Source organism: Caloenas nicobarica, chromosome Z (genome assembly GCF_036013445.1).
Source record: "Caloenas nicobarica isolate bCalNic1 chromosome Z, bCalNic1.hap1, whole genome shotgun sequence".
Classification (NCBI taxonomy): Eukaryota; Metazoa; Chordata; class Aves; order Columbiformes; family Columbidae; genus Caloenas; species Caloenas nicobarica.
Genome location: NC_088284.1, coordinates 64,854,582 through 64,870,405, shown reverse-complemented (window position 1 = coordinate 64,870,405; position 15,824 = coordinate 64,854,582). Strand labels below are relative to the sequence as shown.

Sequence of the window (15,824 nt, the reverse complement as noted above, 5' to 3'; positions counted from 1 at the left end):
TTAAGGCTTCTGTTTTAAATGACAAGATTCTGAGCCAGACACTGAAAAGTCCTGCCTGAACTTCCACCATTCCTGAAAAAAGGTGCCAGAGTTTGCCCCCACCCACTCTGGTGCCACCTCTGCTCCTTCTACCAGGAAATTCTGCAGCGAGAAAATGTCTCTGGTCTGATGTTTTACTGCCGTTAAAGTGAGTAATGTCCTAGGAATGTATAACAATTTAATTATAAATTGTAATTGAAAAGCAGCTGAAGTGGAAACAAACAGAGCTCGACAGTAATTAGGAAAAGATTTAGATCTCCTTTGTCTTACCCAGTGAATTTATAGACAATTAGAGTTGCCTGTTCATATAAAATGAAAACATATTAAGAAACATAAACCAGATGTTTCTTTTTGCAAAGCAGATTGTGTCTTACACACATATAAAATGACTGTCAGTCAGTGATAACAGACCTCTGTGGAAAGGTCCTTCATTTTCTGTCCCCTTGTTATCAATTAAGAAGTGGGAATAATGATGTCTCAGAAAGAAAGAAATTAATTCTTTGATAGGATAAACCATCTCCTCTGCTGTAGGCACTCCCTTCTGATATGAACAGGGATGCATTATCTGAGCAGTATCTCATCGTCAGGTGCACACCAGAACTACATGTCACCAAATGCCCTACTGACTTTGAGGGCTCTACACTGATTTACATCAGTGAAGAATATCTTCAGTGTACAACTTTAAAGTACTGGAAGCTACAATTTGAGTGGATTTTGTATATAATGTACTTTTAACTTTTTTTAATCTGATAATCGTAAGTCATTACTTAAAAGAAAAAAAAAAGACTTTGTATAATGTATTTCTTGATGAATGTTAAAAGCAGGCAATACATTTTAAAATCACTAGGAATACAGAAAAATTGCCACATAGCTTGAGCATCTAAGAACAACTTCAGTGAAAGTGGACACTGCCAGTAATAATGAAAGCTGATAAACTCTATGTTTTTTTTTTTCCATTATAGGAAGATGCAAGTTTTAATTCCATGTAATGGCTAGAAAGAAACCAAGTTCACTAGTTCTTGTACCCTTTAGTTTAAATCCACACAGTGGTTATGATGCACTTCAGTTAACTAGGCATTATCATCTAATATAGAAAGTAAAGTATGACTTTATTTTGCACTGAAAGTCAGATCATCAAAGACTTTCTCTATACATTGCACTTCCAGTCAGCTTTTCAGAACCTCACTAAAATCCCTCTTCCATTTCACCATCCTCCAAAGTCTCTTCATTTTCATGATTCTTTTGGTGTATTTTGAGAAATGACTGGCAGTAAGAAATTACCTTTCTGAAAAAACATGTGGTTTGTCAGGCACCCATAAATGTATATGAATCCTTTCTAGTTTTGGCCTCACTAGGTCTATGAGTGAATGCTGAATAGATTTTACTGAAGTCCATAGAAGTCCATAGAATAATATGTGAATACTGGTGATAAAAACTGAATCAAAACCTCATATAGTTTCACAGTGAGACACCCAGGAAATGTGATGATTAGCTTTTGCCTTCTTGCTGACAAGACCATGCCTTGTCTCTCTGTAGATATGAAACAAGAGTATCCTCAATCTACACATGGTCTGTGTAGAGCTTCCCTGTTATCACAAGGATAACATTGACGTGGTCTTATCAATGCTAGGAGCTTTCAGCTGTTAAACTCTATAAAGAAGTATAGCTACATGGGAACGGTAATTTGCCAGGCTTGCAGACCGGTATATGTGAGGACATGGAAATGGTATGCCCCAGAATTCAAATCCTTTCTCTAAAGAATGGGTGTGTATCTGAACTCTCCAGGGAAATATTTTTTCCATTTGAGTCAGGACTTTTTCCTAATTGCCTTACTTTTGCAAGTCAACACATGATTAAATAAAACAACCAGCCTGGAAAAAAATGTCTGGCTTAGATGGTTAAACTGTGGCCAACCAGCTTTGTAAATTCGACCCATATCAGGTATTTTATAAGACTTAGTCTCTTTTGAGTTAGCTGGTGGACACAATAGAGAAATTCTGCTTGCTTTTATGCTGTGGGATTACACTGAAGTTGGGGCTGGGTGTTGGTATGACACAAAGATGACATCTGACCTGGTAAAAGGGTACTGATAAAAAGCCAGTGCTCCAAAAACATGTAACAAATCTGAGCTAGCAAAGTTGCCAACAAAGAAGTTTCACTGGATCATACTTTTGTTGTCCAGTGGTAGTGGCCATAAAGCAGGATTTACTATATAATCAGGCTACCACCACAAGCAACTTTAAAAGCTAATAAATCTAACATGATACTGCAGGAGCTGCTGGCTTTTCAGACCCACTGCACTTGTCCCACTGAATACAACTGCATCCATAAGTCCACTGGCTGTCGTGGTAGAGGAGTGTGCCCTCAGGCTATTTGTTGCACTGGAGGAAGGACTTCGCAGCCTGAAACAGTCATATTTATACGCCCATTGCCTTTCTAATTGTAGAGTGCCAGCAGACCCAAATTAGAATAGTTGCTCTGACTCTCACTGGGAGACCACAGAATGGGTAAATACTTATTCGTATAAATAAACTACAGTTTAAAAATTTCCTTAGTCTGATGCATTCCTGACAGTCAGAGAGAAGTGGAGCAGAAGCTGTGAAGTTAACATCCTTGACAGTGTTGTACTAGTCTATTCTTCCTTCTTCATAGGTTTTTGACTGTCACTTCCTTCCCAATGAAGTCAAATATACCCACAATGGCTGTCCAATTTTAGATGAAGATGTGGTCATGCTTAGGTTGTACAGGTAAGCAGTGGTGGGAGATCACACTTCATTGTTACCAGGAGCACAGCTGCCTTCAGGAAGAGCAATTATACCATTTTTCACAGTAAAAACATATTCTGCTACTGTGCATGTCATAACTACTGAGATCCAGTAGCAGCATCATCAGTCAACAAGTGGCCGTCTGGTTACAGAAACATTTCTCACAATGTATTTCTGATACGCTCAAATATGCCTGTTAGCATTAATAAATATTATTAATTCCTTGATTACAGAAAAACAGTCATTTTTCTTTTTGTTATTGAAAGTGACAATGGTACATTCAGAGCACTGGATATTCTGTGCTGTCCTGGTGATCAGGACACAGACCCTTGCATGTGGACAGTGAGTAATCTCTTCACACAGACACCCTTTTTACAAGTATGAGGAGGTGGGCAGCAGGATCTGGCACCTCATGGTCTCTGGCGATCTGGGGTTTGAGGGCACATGAGACAAAGGGCTTCAATTAACTCGGTTTAGAAGGTGAGGCCAATGCCAAACTCACAGAGCGACAGGAGATGAGATGAAACATAATAATTTCCTTCTATCACCTGCAGGTTTACAGAAACCGAAACGTTTGTAGAAACATTCACCCTCCATGTGCAGTTACTTGAACCAGACTGTAACATCATCAAAATGCGCTTCCATGCCCTGGAGGTCCCTGAGTACTATGGTCTGTCCAGGGCGATTGACAAGAATGTCCTCACTTTTGACTATGACAGGAAGATAAATCTGGATTGCACCATTTCCATAGTTTCTTTGGAAACCCACCTGCCTGCTCATGGCCAGCTCATCACTGGGGAAGTGCAGCAAGAGCGTCTTCATGGACATCAGTCACAGAGCTTCTTCCCTGGCCCTAGTATGATGTGCTTTAGTTGTTGTATTAGCAAGTTCAAAGAGACCCAGCAGTTTAAATCTGCAGCAGTAGGTTGCTTCAGATGTGCGGGGTAAGAGTGGGTCATGTGAAGTTTAATGAACAGCTTAAGCTATCATGGAAACTGAAAGGGATATGAAGTTTGTGTGAGGCACAATGAAGATCACAGATCTGGTAATCCCCTGAGGGAGTCTGGTTTTGGCTACTAGACTTGTGGACCAATGTGATGCTTTTGCAAGTGCCAAGACTCAGTAGAAATAGTACAGGGAGTTGTTGAAGGCAGGAAGAGACCCAGGAGCCTGAGGGAGGTTGGAGTTGGAAGATGCCAATTGAAAACAAAATCCTGGAGGAAAAGTTAAGTCAGGAAAGGAGTACTAATTCTCATAACACTGGCTTTTTATCAGGGTTAGCTTAGCCATATGAACAGGATTCCCATGTTGGTTTCTGCTTTGGTAACTGTTCTACTATTGCTTCTGTTGGGTTACAGAGCACAGCCTGGGCCAGCAGTGCAGAAATGGGAACTGCATGCTAGAACTGGGAGTAGTTCATGACACAAAAATGAGCTGCGAAGAATTTTTGAGCATGGGGATTCGATATCGGCACCTTGACCCTCCTTCGCCTGACACTGATTATATTCCTGTGAGGCTGGATCTCACAGACAGCAGAAGCAAAACTCTGCATAAGGTAGACTTTTGTGCAATCTTATAATGTTTGATGTCTTCCTGGTTTTCAAAAAATTTGATTTTTTTGTTCCTTTTCATGTCTGAAGAGAGATAGTGAGCCTTAAAGTTTGTTCAGTTCTTACAGGGTTGCCAGCTGGGCAAATGAAATGCATTGTCTCCATGGTTCTTAGACCATTATGGCTACAGAGAAACACCTCTGATTGTTTACTGGCGGCCATAAGTATTTTAGCTTGTTAGCAAAATTAATTTTGGCATAAGTCCACCTTTTTTATAGAGTATGATCTGCACCAACTTCAACATACATAGTAATTAATAAATGAAGAGCCGTGTGAACATATTCAGTTAATAACAATTAATGGCTCATGCATGTTTCTGTCAGGTAAAGTTATTCATTAAACTCACATCACATTAAGCAAGTTGTTTCATCCCCAAATTAAGGACACAAATAAGACTAGTAAACCTGGAAGACCCTTTCATGAGGTTGAAGTATTTACTTTAGGCATTTCTCATTAAAATGTTTTAATTTTTCTTTTCAAAATAATTATTCCTTTAGCATGTACCCCAATTAGCTGCATTAAGGTAATGGAAATCAAATTTATTTTGTTTGCTTCACTTTGTCCTTTTGGTTGTCTCATTTTTTCCTGTTGTAGACTGAGTATGCATGGCTCCCTGTTCGGATTAAGGGTGCCATTCCCAATCAAATACCCAAAGCTGCTTCAATGGCAAAATTCATCCTGGAAGTAAATCAGTTTATTTTAACCCCCATTACAACTACAGCCATTGATGCTGAAGACAATGAAACTCCAAAGTCTTTGCTTGTATTCAACGTTACCAAGCCACCTCCACAGGGCTTCATCACTCATCTGTCTGACCACACAAAACCTATTGGCTCCTTCACGTGGAAAGATCTCAGTGACATGCTCATTGCTTATCAGCCTCCAAATAACAGCTACACAGAGAGGAGGAATTATGAGGTAAACATGAAATGTATGCACATTTGCTGCTTTGCATCAGTAAGCTATAAACAAATGCATTCATATGTAATGGCTATTTTTCAGAAAAAAAAAAGTTAAACTATATGCAATGCGGGAGCAGAAGTAAAAGCTTTTAGCACTTTCTCCTAGACTCACCAGCTTAATTGTCTAACACAAATCAGATATTTGTTGCTTAGTACTTAAGAATTTATTTGCACTGAAAAATTTTTACCCCTTCTGACTGAGAATATCTAAGCAGGATTGTTTTTTCTTATTTATTTACTTATCTTTTACGAGAGGATTAGGGAAATAACAGTACTAGTAGATCTACCCAGCCTTTGGAAGGATCAATAGTGCCTTTTCCACACAGCTTTTATCCCTATGTGGCCATATTGATCCCTTTGACCTGCGGAGAGGTGACATGTTTAAAGCCATGAAAGACGAACGCGCTAAATGGCAGGATTGCCATTTGATCTCACAGCCTACCTACTGTGGCAATGGTGGTACAGGAATAACAAAAAGGGACTCCAAACAGTTCCTACTGAGAGGAGTAAAAGTATGTCACTAACATAGAGAGCATGATGCAAACAATGAGAGCAGGGGAGGTATCTGCAGGCTCTGGAGTAAGTGAGTAAATAAACAGTGCAGATCTATGAGATCTATGAGGCTGCAGGAATTCAGCAGGAGTTAAGCAATAACCCAAACAAAACAAAACGTTTGGTACTAAAGTAGTGAAACTGAAGAAACAGAAAATCAGAGCAAGGTAAGATGGGGAAAGGGTGGCCTGAAAAGCAGAGAAACAGTAACTTTGGCACCTGGTGCTGATCTGGCTTGTCTTTTTCTAACCTTGGCTGTCATAGGAACCTCCTTTCTTTCTGTTTCCTTAGTATGAGGATCAGTCATTCCACCAAACTGCCTGCTCCTTAAGTGCCTCTTCTCTGTTCTGCTTTCAGCATTGTTTGACTGCAGGTTCAAGAGTTTGACATTTTCTTTTATATAAATGCATATATATATATATATTTTTTTTTCTGTGTCAGTCTGTACTTTTATTTCTTTTTATTTTGGTCCTACATATGTTAAAAGAGTGGGAAATGCCCCTCCCCCTTGTTCTTATTGCAATAAAAAAGCCGTGTGTAATTGCACCCCAAAAAACAGCGAAAATGCTTACCTCATTAATTTCCACACATTGCAAACTGACTTTCCCAGCATTCACTGTGAGAAGCACAGAAGGCAGATACTTAGTTTAGTGCAGAACCTCAAAGAATCCTTTTAGAAGCTAAATCAAGTTTCATTTCTTAATGTGTTATCAAAAGTCTTTAAGATGTCTCAGGAAAGAACACACTAATGTGTTTTGAGGAACAGCTGATTTTCAGGGTCTGTTTTTTCAATAAATAGTTTGTCTGTTTTAACAACAGGTGGAGTTTGAGGTTCATGACTTCTACTTTGAAAGGAGTTTACCGATCACTGTGCATCTTTCTATCAGAACAACAGAAACAAATGCTCCTCGGGTTTCATGGAATACAGGTGAGATCTCTTTTCCTCAGTTTATTTTGGTACAGAATTTATAATGCTTTGACACAGACATTTGATAAAGCTCTAAAGTTCAGATTTACACATGGAGGTTAAGGATCATTAAATGGAAGGAGCGTAAATCTATTTTTTATACAATTTGGGGTGAACAATTTACAACAACTTGAAAAAATTTAAGTCTTAACTGTAATGAGAAATCAAGAAAAAAGGGCACTACAGGAAAGTCAGGATTTCCATATCTAGCATTTTCTTCAAGAATGAACTGGACATAAAAGATATTTACAAAACAGTAAAGACAAATATATGATGGAATAGGAGTAGTAGGGTAGTATGTGGGAAAGACCAAGGCTTGTTGGTATTGTTTAAAGTTGAACCAGAATATATTTCTGAAAAAAAGTCCTTAAAGGCAGTTGACTAAGGCAACTATACCAGAAAAAAAGCTGTGATCAAGTTTTTAAGCTGGCCTTGAAATGTCTGTCAGAGGCAGGTATGTAGATGGAATTTAACATGAGTGCACACATGGAATTTAACCTGACTGCAAAAGCCTTTAGAAAGGTTGGATGCTGACAGCCTTGACTGTTGCAGATACTTTGGAGAAATAACACTCTGCTCTTTGTAGGCCTCAACCTCCTGGAAGGGCAATCCCGACCCATCACATGGCAACACTTCCAAATTGTAGACAACGATAACATCCAAAACGTTCGCTTGGTCACAGTTGATGGCTTACAGCATGGGCAGCTCACAGTGAAAGGTAAATCATTGCAACTTGAGGGCCTGGAAACATGTTCTCAAGTGACAACTGGCTATGACAACGTGGCAGTCAACAAGATGTTGATAGAGTCTGTCATATGTCACTCCCTGCTGAGGGCTGCCAGCATAAGAGACAAATTTACAACGGAATGAGGGTGTGGAAGGAAGACTCTGGAAGCACAGTAAGAAATAAAAAAAAATTCACAAGTTTATAAAAAAAAGTCAGTTGCATAGCTTAGACACTTTTGCAAATAGAGTATTTATGCTGTCCACATCCCTAAGTAGGATATACTTGTAAGTCTGGCATTTTGCCTACACACCACTTTCATTTGAAAATGAAATGGGCTCTTAGTTTCTTCCCTGGAGATGAACTCAGCCCAAGGGAGTTAATGCAATCAGTAACAGCGTGCAGCAGGTCTGATGCTGCCCTGTCCCACCGAGGCTAAATGAGGACGGGCAGGTAACTCCCTGAGAGGCAGGGCTGTGACGCCACTGCAAACAGAAGGGAAATGCCAGCGTAGCCTAATGCTGCTCTGTGCTGCTCCTAGGAAACAAGAAAGCCCAGGACATGAAAATGCATCTTCTGTGGGTTTCCCTTCAGGAACGAAGAGTGAGACTGACCCAAGGGAAGCAGCAAGGCCGTGCAGCACTGGGCAGGACCGCCAGCCAGCCTGCCTGCTGAATGGTCTCCCCTGCGACAAATGTGCTTGTTGCAACAAGACTACTGATAAATTCAGTGTTTAAGCTGTTACTTTCTTAATGTATATTTACACCCCAAAGCTGAAATTTTAAATAAATCAGCTGTGCTTTCATTGAGCAGGCATGACCTAGGCAAAATACAGCCATTATATTTTTACTTCTTAAATTTTTGCTTGAAGATGCTAAGGAATGTTGAGTGATTTTGAATTGTTGGCAAAACCAGGCAACATTTGGATATGCTTTTTATTTACTGGCAGCTTTAAGGTTTATTTCAAGAAGTGGCAATTAAATTAGACTTCTGATTTGTTAGCATTCTGCATTGTCAATATTACTAATTGCAATTTCATGAGTCAGCACAGTGCTGCGCTCTTTGGGAAAATGTTTATGTAAAAAAGTCACTCTGCAGTTGGCAAGGTGGAAAGGGGCTGCCACTATCAATGCTGGATTTTTTGACAGTTAAAAGTATTCATGTAAAATGCATAGCCTAGAGACATAAAACAAGTATTTAAAGAAAAGGGGAAGGTGGTGTTCAGAATTTGGTGGAAACAGAAACTATTCAGAAGTATTTTTCATCTCCTGCCAAGGAGTTCAGTGTCTGCATGATCTACCAAGCACATCCCTGAAGAAGCCAAAGTCTGCTCTCCTGAAGTCCAGGGTAGTGAGTTTGCTGGGAGCCCTCCTCACTGCCCTAAGGATCTTGAACTCATGGTCACTGCAGCCACAGCTGCCCTTGAACTTCAGATTTCCCACCAGCCCCTCCTTGTTGGTGAGAACAAGGTCCGGCATAGCACCTCTCTTCCTTGGCTCCTCTGTCACTTGGAGAAGGAAGTTATCACCAGCACATTCCAGGAACCTCCTGGATTGCTTATGTCCAGTTGTGTTGTTCCTCCAAAAGATATCAAGGTGGTTGAAGTCTCCCATGAGGACCAGTGCTTGTGAATGTGATGCTGCTCCGATCTATCTGTAGAGGGCCTCATCCACTTGGTCTTCCTTGCTGGGTGGCCTGTAGGAGACACCCACTACAATGTTACCTGTCTCTGCCCTCCCTTTAAACCCAATGCATAAGCTCTCAGTTGTCTCGTCATCCATTCCCAGTGAAGGGATTACCATTAACTGCAGGTAACAGTGAATCAACCCAATGTTTTGAACACTTTTTTGGTTGGGTTTGGTAATGCCAGTTCCAGAGCTAAAGGAAAGCTCTGAAAGAAAGATGTATATATGGTGGTGTTCCCTGCCTTCTGTCACTTTTAACACATTTTTCATTGGTGGTGAGGCAGTTATTTCTCCATCCTAAAGTTTGCCTATAATTCTCTTCAAGTAAGGAGCCAATAGAGTCAGAATACACCTGCAGCTGCGGGTATCTCTGCTGATGTTACATAGCATGGAGGGCAAAAAATATTTTCCTGGGGAGATTGTCTCTTCTAGCACCAGCTTGCAGTTCCTGAAACCTTTAACCTACCTGAATATTTTTTTTGTGTATGTGTGTAACATACCTAGTGAAGCAGAGGTGCAAAATTGTCTCATTATAGACAGTAATCTCAATGTGCAGAAAAAAGAAGATCCACAGATGTTGTTTTTTACTTGCAATGAAATGCTGAGCTGTAGTTATAAAGTGTGTTCCCTTTGATGCTTAAAATACATTCAAAATGTTCTGATAAGAAAGTAGAGGTTGAAATTAAATGGAAACAGTCACAGTTAAAAAATCCTTGATGTTTCAAATTATCTTTAGTGGAATGGACATTTGGAGGATTTTCTCTGCTACTACAGTTGCAGATCCTGCTTTTTTATTAACTATCTAAACTTCTACAAACTTGTTTCCAGTAGGTGAAGTTACATTTGATTTTTCTAGTTAGAAATGCATTTTCCTTCTCTCTCCATTAATAACATCCATATTGGTGGAAGGAGTCTCTGGGCTGAACTGCATGTTTTTGATGTTTTTTTCTGCCACTGTTTTGACAGGAGGGAAAGGATTCATATTCACTGTTTCTGACATTCAGGCTGGAGTTGTTCACTACCATCACGATGACAGTGATTCTACCAAGGACTTTGTGGTATTTAGGATTTTTGATGGACTCCACAGTATTCGCCATAAGTTTCCAATCAATATCCTCCCTAAAGATGACAGCCCTCCATTCCTTATCAGCAATGTGGTCATTGAAGTGCGAGAGGGACAGACGATCCTGATTCAGGGCTCCATGCTTCATGCTTCTGACATGGATTCCAGTGATGATTACATACTATTCAATATTACCAAGCCACCACAGGCTGGAGAAATCATGAAGAAACCAGGACCAAACCTGATAGGTAATGAAACACATCCACAATAGCCTACTTTCTTTGTCGCTTCCTTTTTATCTACAGTAAATGTTACAGTTAGACAACTTATTCTGGCTCAGGACAAATCGTGGCAAATTTGGACTTCTTTCGTTATAGTGTAAATCCCCATCATTAACTAATGTTGGTCTCTGCACCAGGATAACTATACCTGTGAACAAAACTTGTCCCATAATTCTTCCACTCTGAGTCTATTTTCCTACTGTATGTTTCTCCTCCAGAAAAGCTGGACTAGTCAGGAGTTGTTTTATCTGCAAGGATCCCTGAAAAGTTCAAACTTATTAGATGACACTAATGGTGCTAAAAGAGGAAGAAAACTCTGCTTCCATTTAACTGAATGCAGAAATCCCTGTGCTAGACTGCAGAGGCTGATAGCACTGCAAATTCTTTTGTCCTCTGAACAGGGCTATAGATCCATTTGATGTGTTGCTTTTCTTGAATGACCTTTAAATGACAGAAAATAAGTTGATGATCTTCAGGAAACATGAAAGACAAAGAGTTAACATTTCATAGGTCTTGCTCTAGTTAGGGTGAAAAAGAGGACATCGTGCTTCACCAGTTACTTGCACAGCTAATGGATAATTTTTAGGAATTATTAAAATAATGCACAGTTCAAAAGAAGATATATTCTTCAATTCAACAGGGTATTCTGTCAGCAGTTTTCTTCAGAGGGATCTGTTTAATGGAATAATTTATTATCGTCATTCGGGAGGAGAAGTATTTGAAGATTCCCTTGAGTTTGTGCTGTGTGACAGCCATGACCCTCCCAATCTCTCAGAGCCACAGGTATGAAACTAGAGCACCTTTGGCAGAGTTCCACATTTTGCCTTCAAATAGCTGATGATTTTACACCTTCTGGCAGACCTTCAAATCAAACTGGGGTAGACTTTTTCTGTTTGCCCTCACCAGAATCGTCATCACAAATAATGTTCTTCAGAGCTAGCTCTTTTTCTTGCTTTCCATGGGGTAATTTTCTCTGCCTGGCTGCAGAGAAACAAGTCCGTTACAGAGTTTTTCCTACAGTGTAAACTGAAGTGTTGAAAACAAATTAGATTTGAAGATAGTACAAACAAACTGAACAGTCCCCCTAAAATCAACTGAGAAGAGACTATTTCACCCAGGATTCCAACACACTGAATTTAAGTTTGCTTTTAGTTTAAAGGGAAACTGCTAAGATTCATAGGCTTTGCATTTAACTATTGTATATCTCCATTACTCATATGTTCATGATATGGCTTGACAGTCACATCCTATTACTCATATTCCAGTGACCCTCTTACATCTGTGTGTGCATGTTTGTAAACAGCTGTTTGGACACTGTGTTGTCGAGAGGAATGGCTGCTGATTTTACTGTCTTCCTGATTTCAGGTGATGATGGTGCACATTACCTCTGTGGATGACCAGCTACCCAGAGAAGCCCCAGGAGTGACTCGTCACCTGGTTGTTAAGGAGACTGAGATTGCTCACCTAACTAAGAAACATCTCCACTTCATAGATGTGGAAGAGCAAGACAGGGAACTGACATACACCATAACCACTTCCCCATTTTTCTCTTGCACGCACAGGTAGGTATGACCTGCCATGCCTTCCATGTAGGACAGGGCAATGACCCACGTAAGAGGAGCAGGCTCAGTGGCAGTAGCATGCTTGTGTCTCAGGTTCATCTGTTTGCTTAAAGCGTGGGTGACAATAGCTGAGTGCAGCTCTCCTGTTGATGATTACAGATGAGCTAGAAGCAACAGAATAATACACAGAGTAATAAAAACAATGTATGGTTTAGAAACAAATAAGAAAAGCACCTTAAACATTTTCTTTCCTTTTGTTGGACTTGCATTTTACACTGGCCTGTGGGATCCTGTACAGCCTTCGGCACAAGTCACAGCCCTTCTCTTAACTGATAGAGTGGGGCTCACTGGGGCCTGCCCCAGACTAAGAAGACGAGGCGCTACATCTTTTTCTAGGCTGTGTATTATTACCATGGCACTATGAAGGACTCCTTGTCCTGGAGAAGGAACCTGTGGAGCAGAATGCAGGCAGAACAGGTTATGAGGCAATAGGGCTATGGGATGAATGGGTGTAGTAGCAGTTTACATGTCACTGATGCCGTTTCACCATTCACAACAGCATCAGCAACAATTTACTAAATAGAAAAGTTGAAAATCCAGCCATTGTACAGTTTAAGCTGAAGACCAACACTTCAATTTCTGACCTCAAGCAACAGAGGATCATACGCAGATGGGGGAGAAGGATGTTTAGGCTATTCCTCTATTTGGTCAAATAGTCATATGGTTATCTACTTTGCTGGTTACTGCCATTGGAATGCTGGCTTGCTGGAAACTGGTTCATTTCAGAAGTTTATAAGATGCATGAAAACCAGAAAATAGTCTTTTTGTATGTAAAGACAAATACAGGTGTGTAAGTAATAACAATGCAATGTACAAGACTTGCAGGTGGAGTAAATGGTATCTGGGGTGTGCAGAGATATGCCTGTAGCAAACCCAGACCTTGCTTATAAGGTATGCAACAACTTTTCATTACCATCCTGAAAAATATTTATTGTGGTCAGTTTTCTGTGATAATGTTTAAATGAATAACAAGGATAGAACAAAGATAAATGTTTTTCCTTTCAATACATTTTGGGAGTCAGAAGTCAATTTGAAATGCAAGATTGAGCTATGTGACTGTTGTTTTTCCTGTTCTTCAGTATTGCTAACCAGGATGTGACATAGGTATTTTTGTACAGCCACTCAGATGCTGGGAAGCTGTTTATGGTGGACACCATCCCCAAGCTGGTCAAGGATCCTGCTGCTCTTGCACTGCAGTCGTTTACTCAGGTTTGTCATGCTACCTGATTTCTGAACAGTTTTAAAAAGCTACAAGCATACAGTTTCTTTCTGACAGGAAAACAAGAGGTGAAAACCGAGGAGCAGTACTATCACAAGCTCTGCTTAAGAAGCTTAAAACTTTGCTCATTCAATTCCAGCCTTTAAAACACTTCCATCATGCTTCAGCTCTACAGTATGTAAACAGAACTCTCCTTCTGAAACCAGCAGGGGCTGCAGTTGCTTAGGGTAAGCTGAATTTTGCTCCAGCATGATGTTAAGAGGAAGGAAAAAATACACAAAATCTGGAAATGAGGCCTTAATAGTTTTCTGCTTCTTTTTGGTGTCTTCACTAATAGATTTGGTACAGACTGGAACAGGCCTCTTTCAGGATTTTGTTTGTCAGTTTTTATGCTTCTGTAGTTTGACAGATGTCTTAAAAATATTAGTGAAGTGCCCTGTTTTATATCCTGCTGTATGGTTAAGGCTGCTTATTGGTGATCGTTGTAGTACCATAATGAGAGCTCTGAGCCTAAAAATCCTTAATCATATGCCTAATATGAGTGTCTGGGTGCAAGATTTTGGTGATTATTTTAGTCTCTTTCACCAGCCCACCTAGGGAGGCAGGGTGTGCAGGTTATTCATACTGGTGAGGACAAATTCAGCTGCTGAGGGAGATGTTACATTAAAAGCTATACTTTGATGAACTGTTTATTTTAAAGTCACAGTCAGAAAAGGTCCTGGGACCCAGCATTCTCAAGGTGGTCCATCAAGAAGGTAAGGCCATTGCCTCTGTTATCACTTATAAACCATGCCTGTATTTTTTGCTGCAGGTCTGAGTATTTAAACCGGTACTCACCTGATTTGTAGCTAAAGATGCTCTGAATCAGGGTATTGCCAGTAGCTAAAGAATACGTGCAAAGTTTCTGGAATTAATTTTGACCGTTTGGATAACATGTAATCAGAGGATGAGAAAGGTCTCTAATGTCCTGAATTATGGCTACTCCCATGATGTCTTCTTATATGCACCCTCTTCTCTTTTTGTAGCACGCTGTGAACTATATGAAAATTGCCTACATGCCGCCACTGCAGGATATTGGGCCTGAACCTCAGCAAGTCCAGTTTATTTTTTCCATCAGCAATCAGCATGGTGGCACTTTGTATGGGATCTGCTTCAATATTACAATTCTTCCCGTGGACAATCAAGCCCCAGAGGTAGAGTGGTGCTGATGGCAAGAGGGAAGGACTTGGAAATAGCACTGGGTAGAAACGGAAATGCAGAGAGATGGCCTGATCCGACTGAAGTAAAAAATAAATCTTCCATGGGATCAGAGTTTCAGTGTCTTGCACATAGCCTTCACAGGGACTAAAGGGAAAGGCAAAGTCTGGTGGGTGTGGAAGGTGACTTTTTGTGCTAAATAAATTGAGGGCTAACTTCATTGTCTGAGTGGATATACAAAAATATGCCTGTTACATCCTAGGTAGCAAAACTGCACGCCTCCTCTTTGTGTTGTCTATTGCCTATGAAGGCCTCCATCAATGGAGTCAGGACTGGGCTGCACATATTAGGGCCTATTATACTATTAGTGGATTCTTTAGGTTTTCCTAACACAGCAGAAAAGAGGACAGCCTTTAGCATTTTGGTGTCACGCGTCCTCATACAAGAGCAAAACTGACATTGCCCTGTTTGCTGTATGTTTGGAAGTGCAGTAGAAAGAGAGTTCAGCATTTCTCCTCCATGCAGGTTTTTACAAGCCACTTGAGAGTGGAAGAGGGTGGCCTGAGCCCTGTCACAGAAGGACATATTCTCATCTCTGATGTGGACACGAAACAGGAGCATCTCCTCCTCCTCTTGCAGAAACAGCCCCAGCACGGGGTAGTGGAGCTGGATGGCTTTCCCATGAAAGAAGGTGACAGGCTTTCCTGTGGGGACCTGCGTACCCTGGCAGTCAGGTTAGAAGAGTGGCTGTCTTCTCATCTTGCGGTGGCTGAGTCTCCCAGTTGGATGAGCAAAAGCCCTGCGGTGAAGTGGTTCAAGGCGCAGTGGCTACAGTCAGCCACGCTCACCACAGCGCGGATCTGGCAGAGCTGCTCCAGGCCGAGGTTCCTGGCTCAGCCTCGGGACAGCACCGGTCACCGTGGAAACTCAGCTGTGGTGTGTCCGCGAAGCGGCAGCTAGCGACCATGTCTGATGTAGCTAGGTTTCTCTATAAAGCATTGTCCCCTGCAGATGAGGAGGCAAATTCTGTATTCAGCCATGCAGTTCCTGTGAAGAAGGCAATGGTTACCAGTTTTTTTCTTTTAGGGAAGTTGAGTTCATTAAACTTGGTTAGTTTACATTAGAACCTGTATTAAGG

General features: G+C 40.8%; 1 protein-coding gene across 7 annotated transcripts in view; it reads left to right on the top strand.

The window, feature by feature from the left end:
• Positions 1–15,824, top strand: part of FREM1 (FRAS1 related extracellular matrix 1) — a 78,555-nt gene that overhangs the window by 13,818 nt on the left and 48,913 nt on the right. For 5 of the 7 annotated variants that reach the window (XM_065656013.1, XM_065656014.1, XM_065656015.1 and 2 more), the window contains exons 3-14: positions 2,692–2,786; positions 3,359–3,660; positions 4,163–4,359; positions 5,009–5,332; positions 6,748–6,856; positions 7,482–7,613; positions 10,271–10,615; positions 11,289–11,431; positions 12,014–12,210; positions 13,389–13,479; positions 14,515–14,682; positions 15,212–15,420. In XM_065656013.1, coding sequence (XP_065512085.1) covers positions 2,692–2,786; positions 3,359–3,660; positions 4,163–4,359; positions 5,009–5,332; positions 6,748–6,856; positions 7,482–7,613; positions 10,271–10,615; positions 11,289–11,431; positions 12,014–12,210; positions 13,389–13,479; positions 14,515–14,682; positions 15,212–15,420 — 2,312 coding nt within the window. The remainder of the gene's footprint in view (positions 1–2,691; positions 2,787–3,358; positions 3,661–4,162; positions 4,360–5,008; positions 5,333–6,747; positions 6,857–7,481; positions 7,614–10,270; positions 10,616–11,288; positions 11,432–12,013; positions 12,211–13,388; positions 13,480–14,514; positions 14,683–15,211; positions 15,421–15,824) is intronic. The other 2 variants (XM_065656016.1, XM_065656017.1) reach the window with 2 other exon arrangements.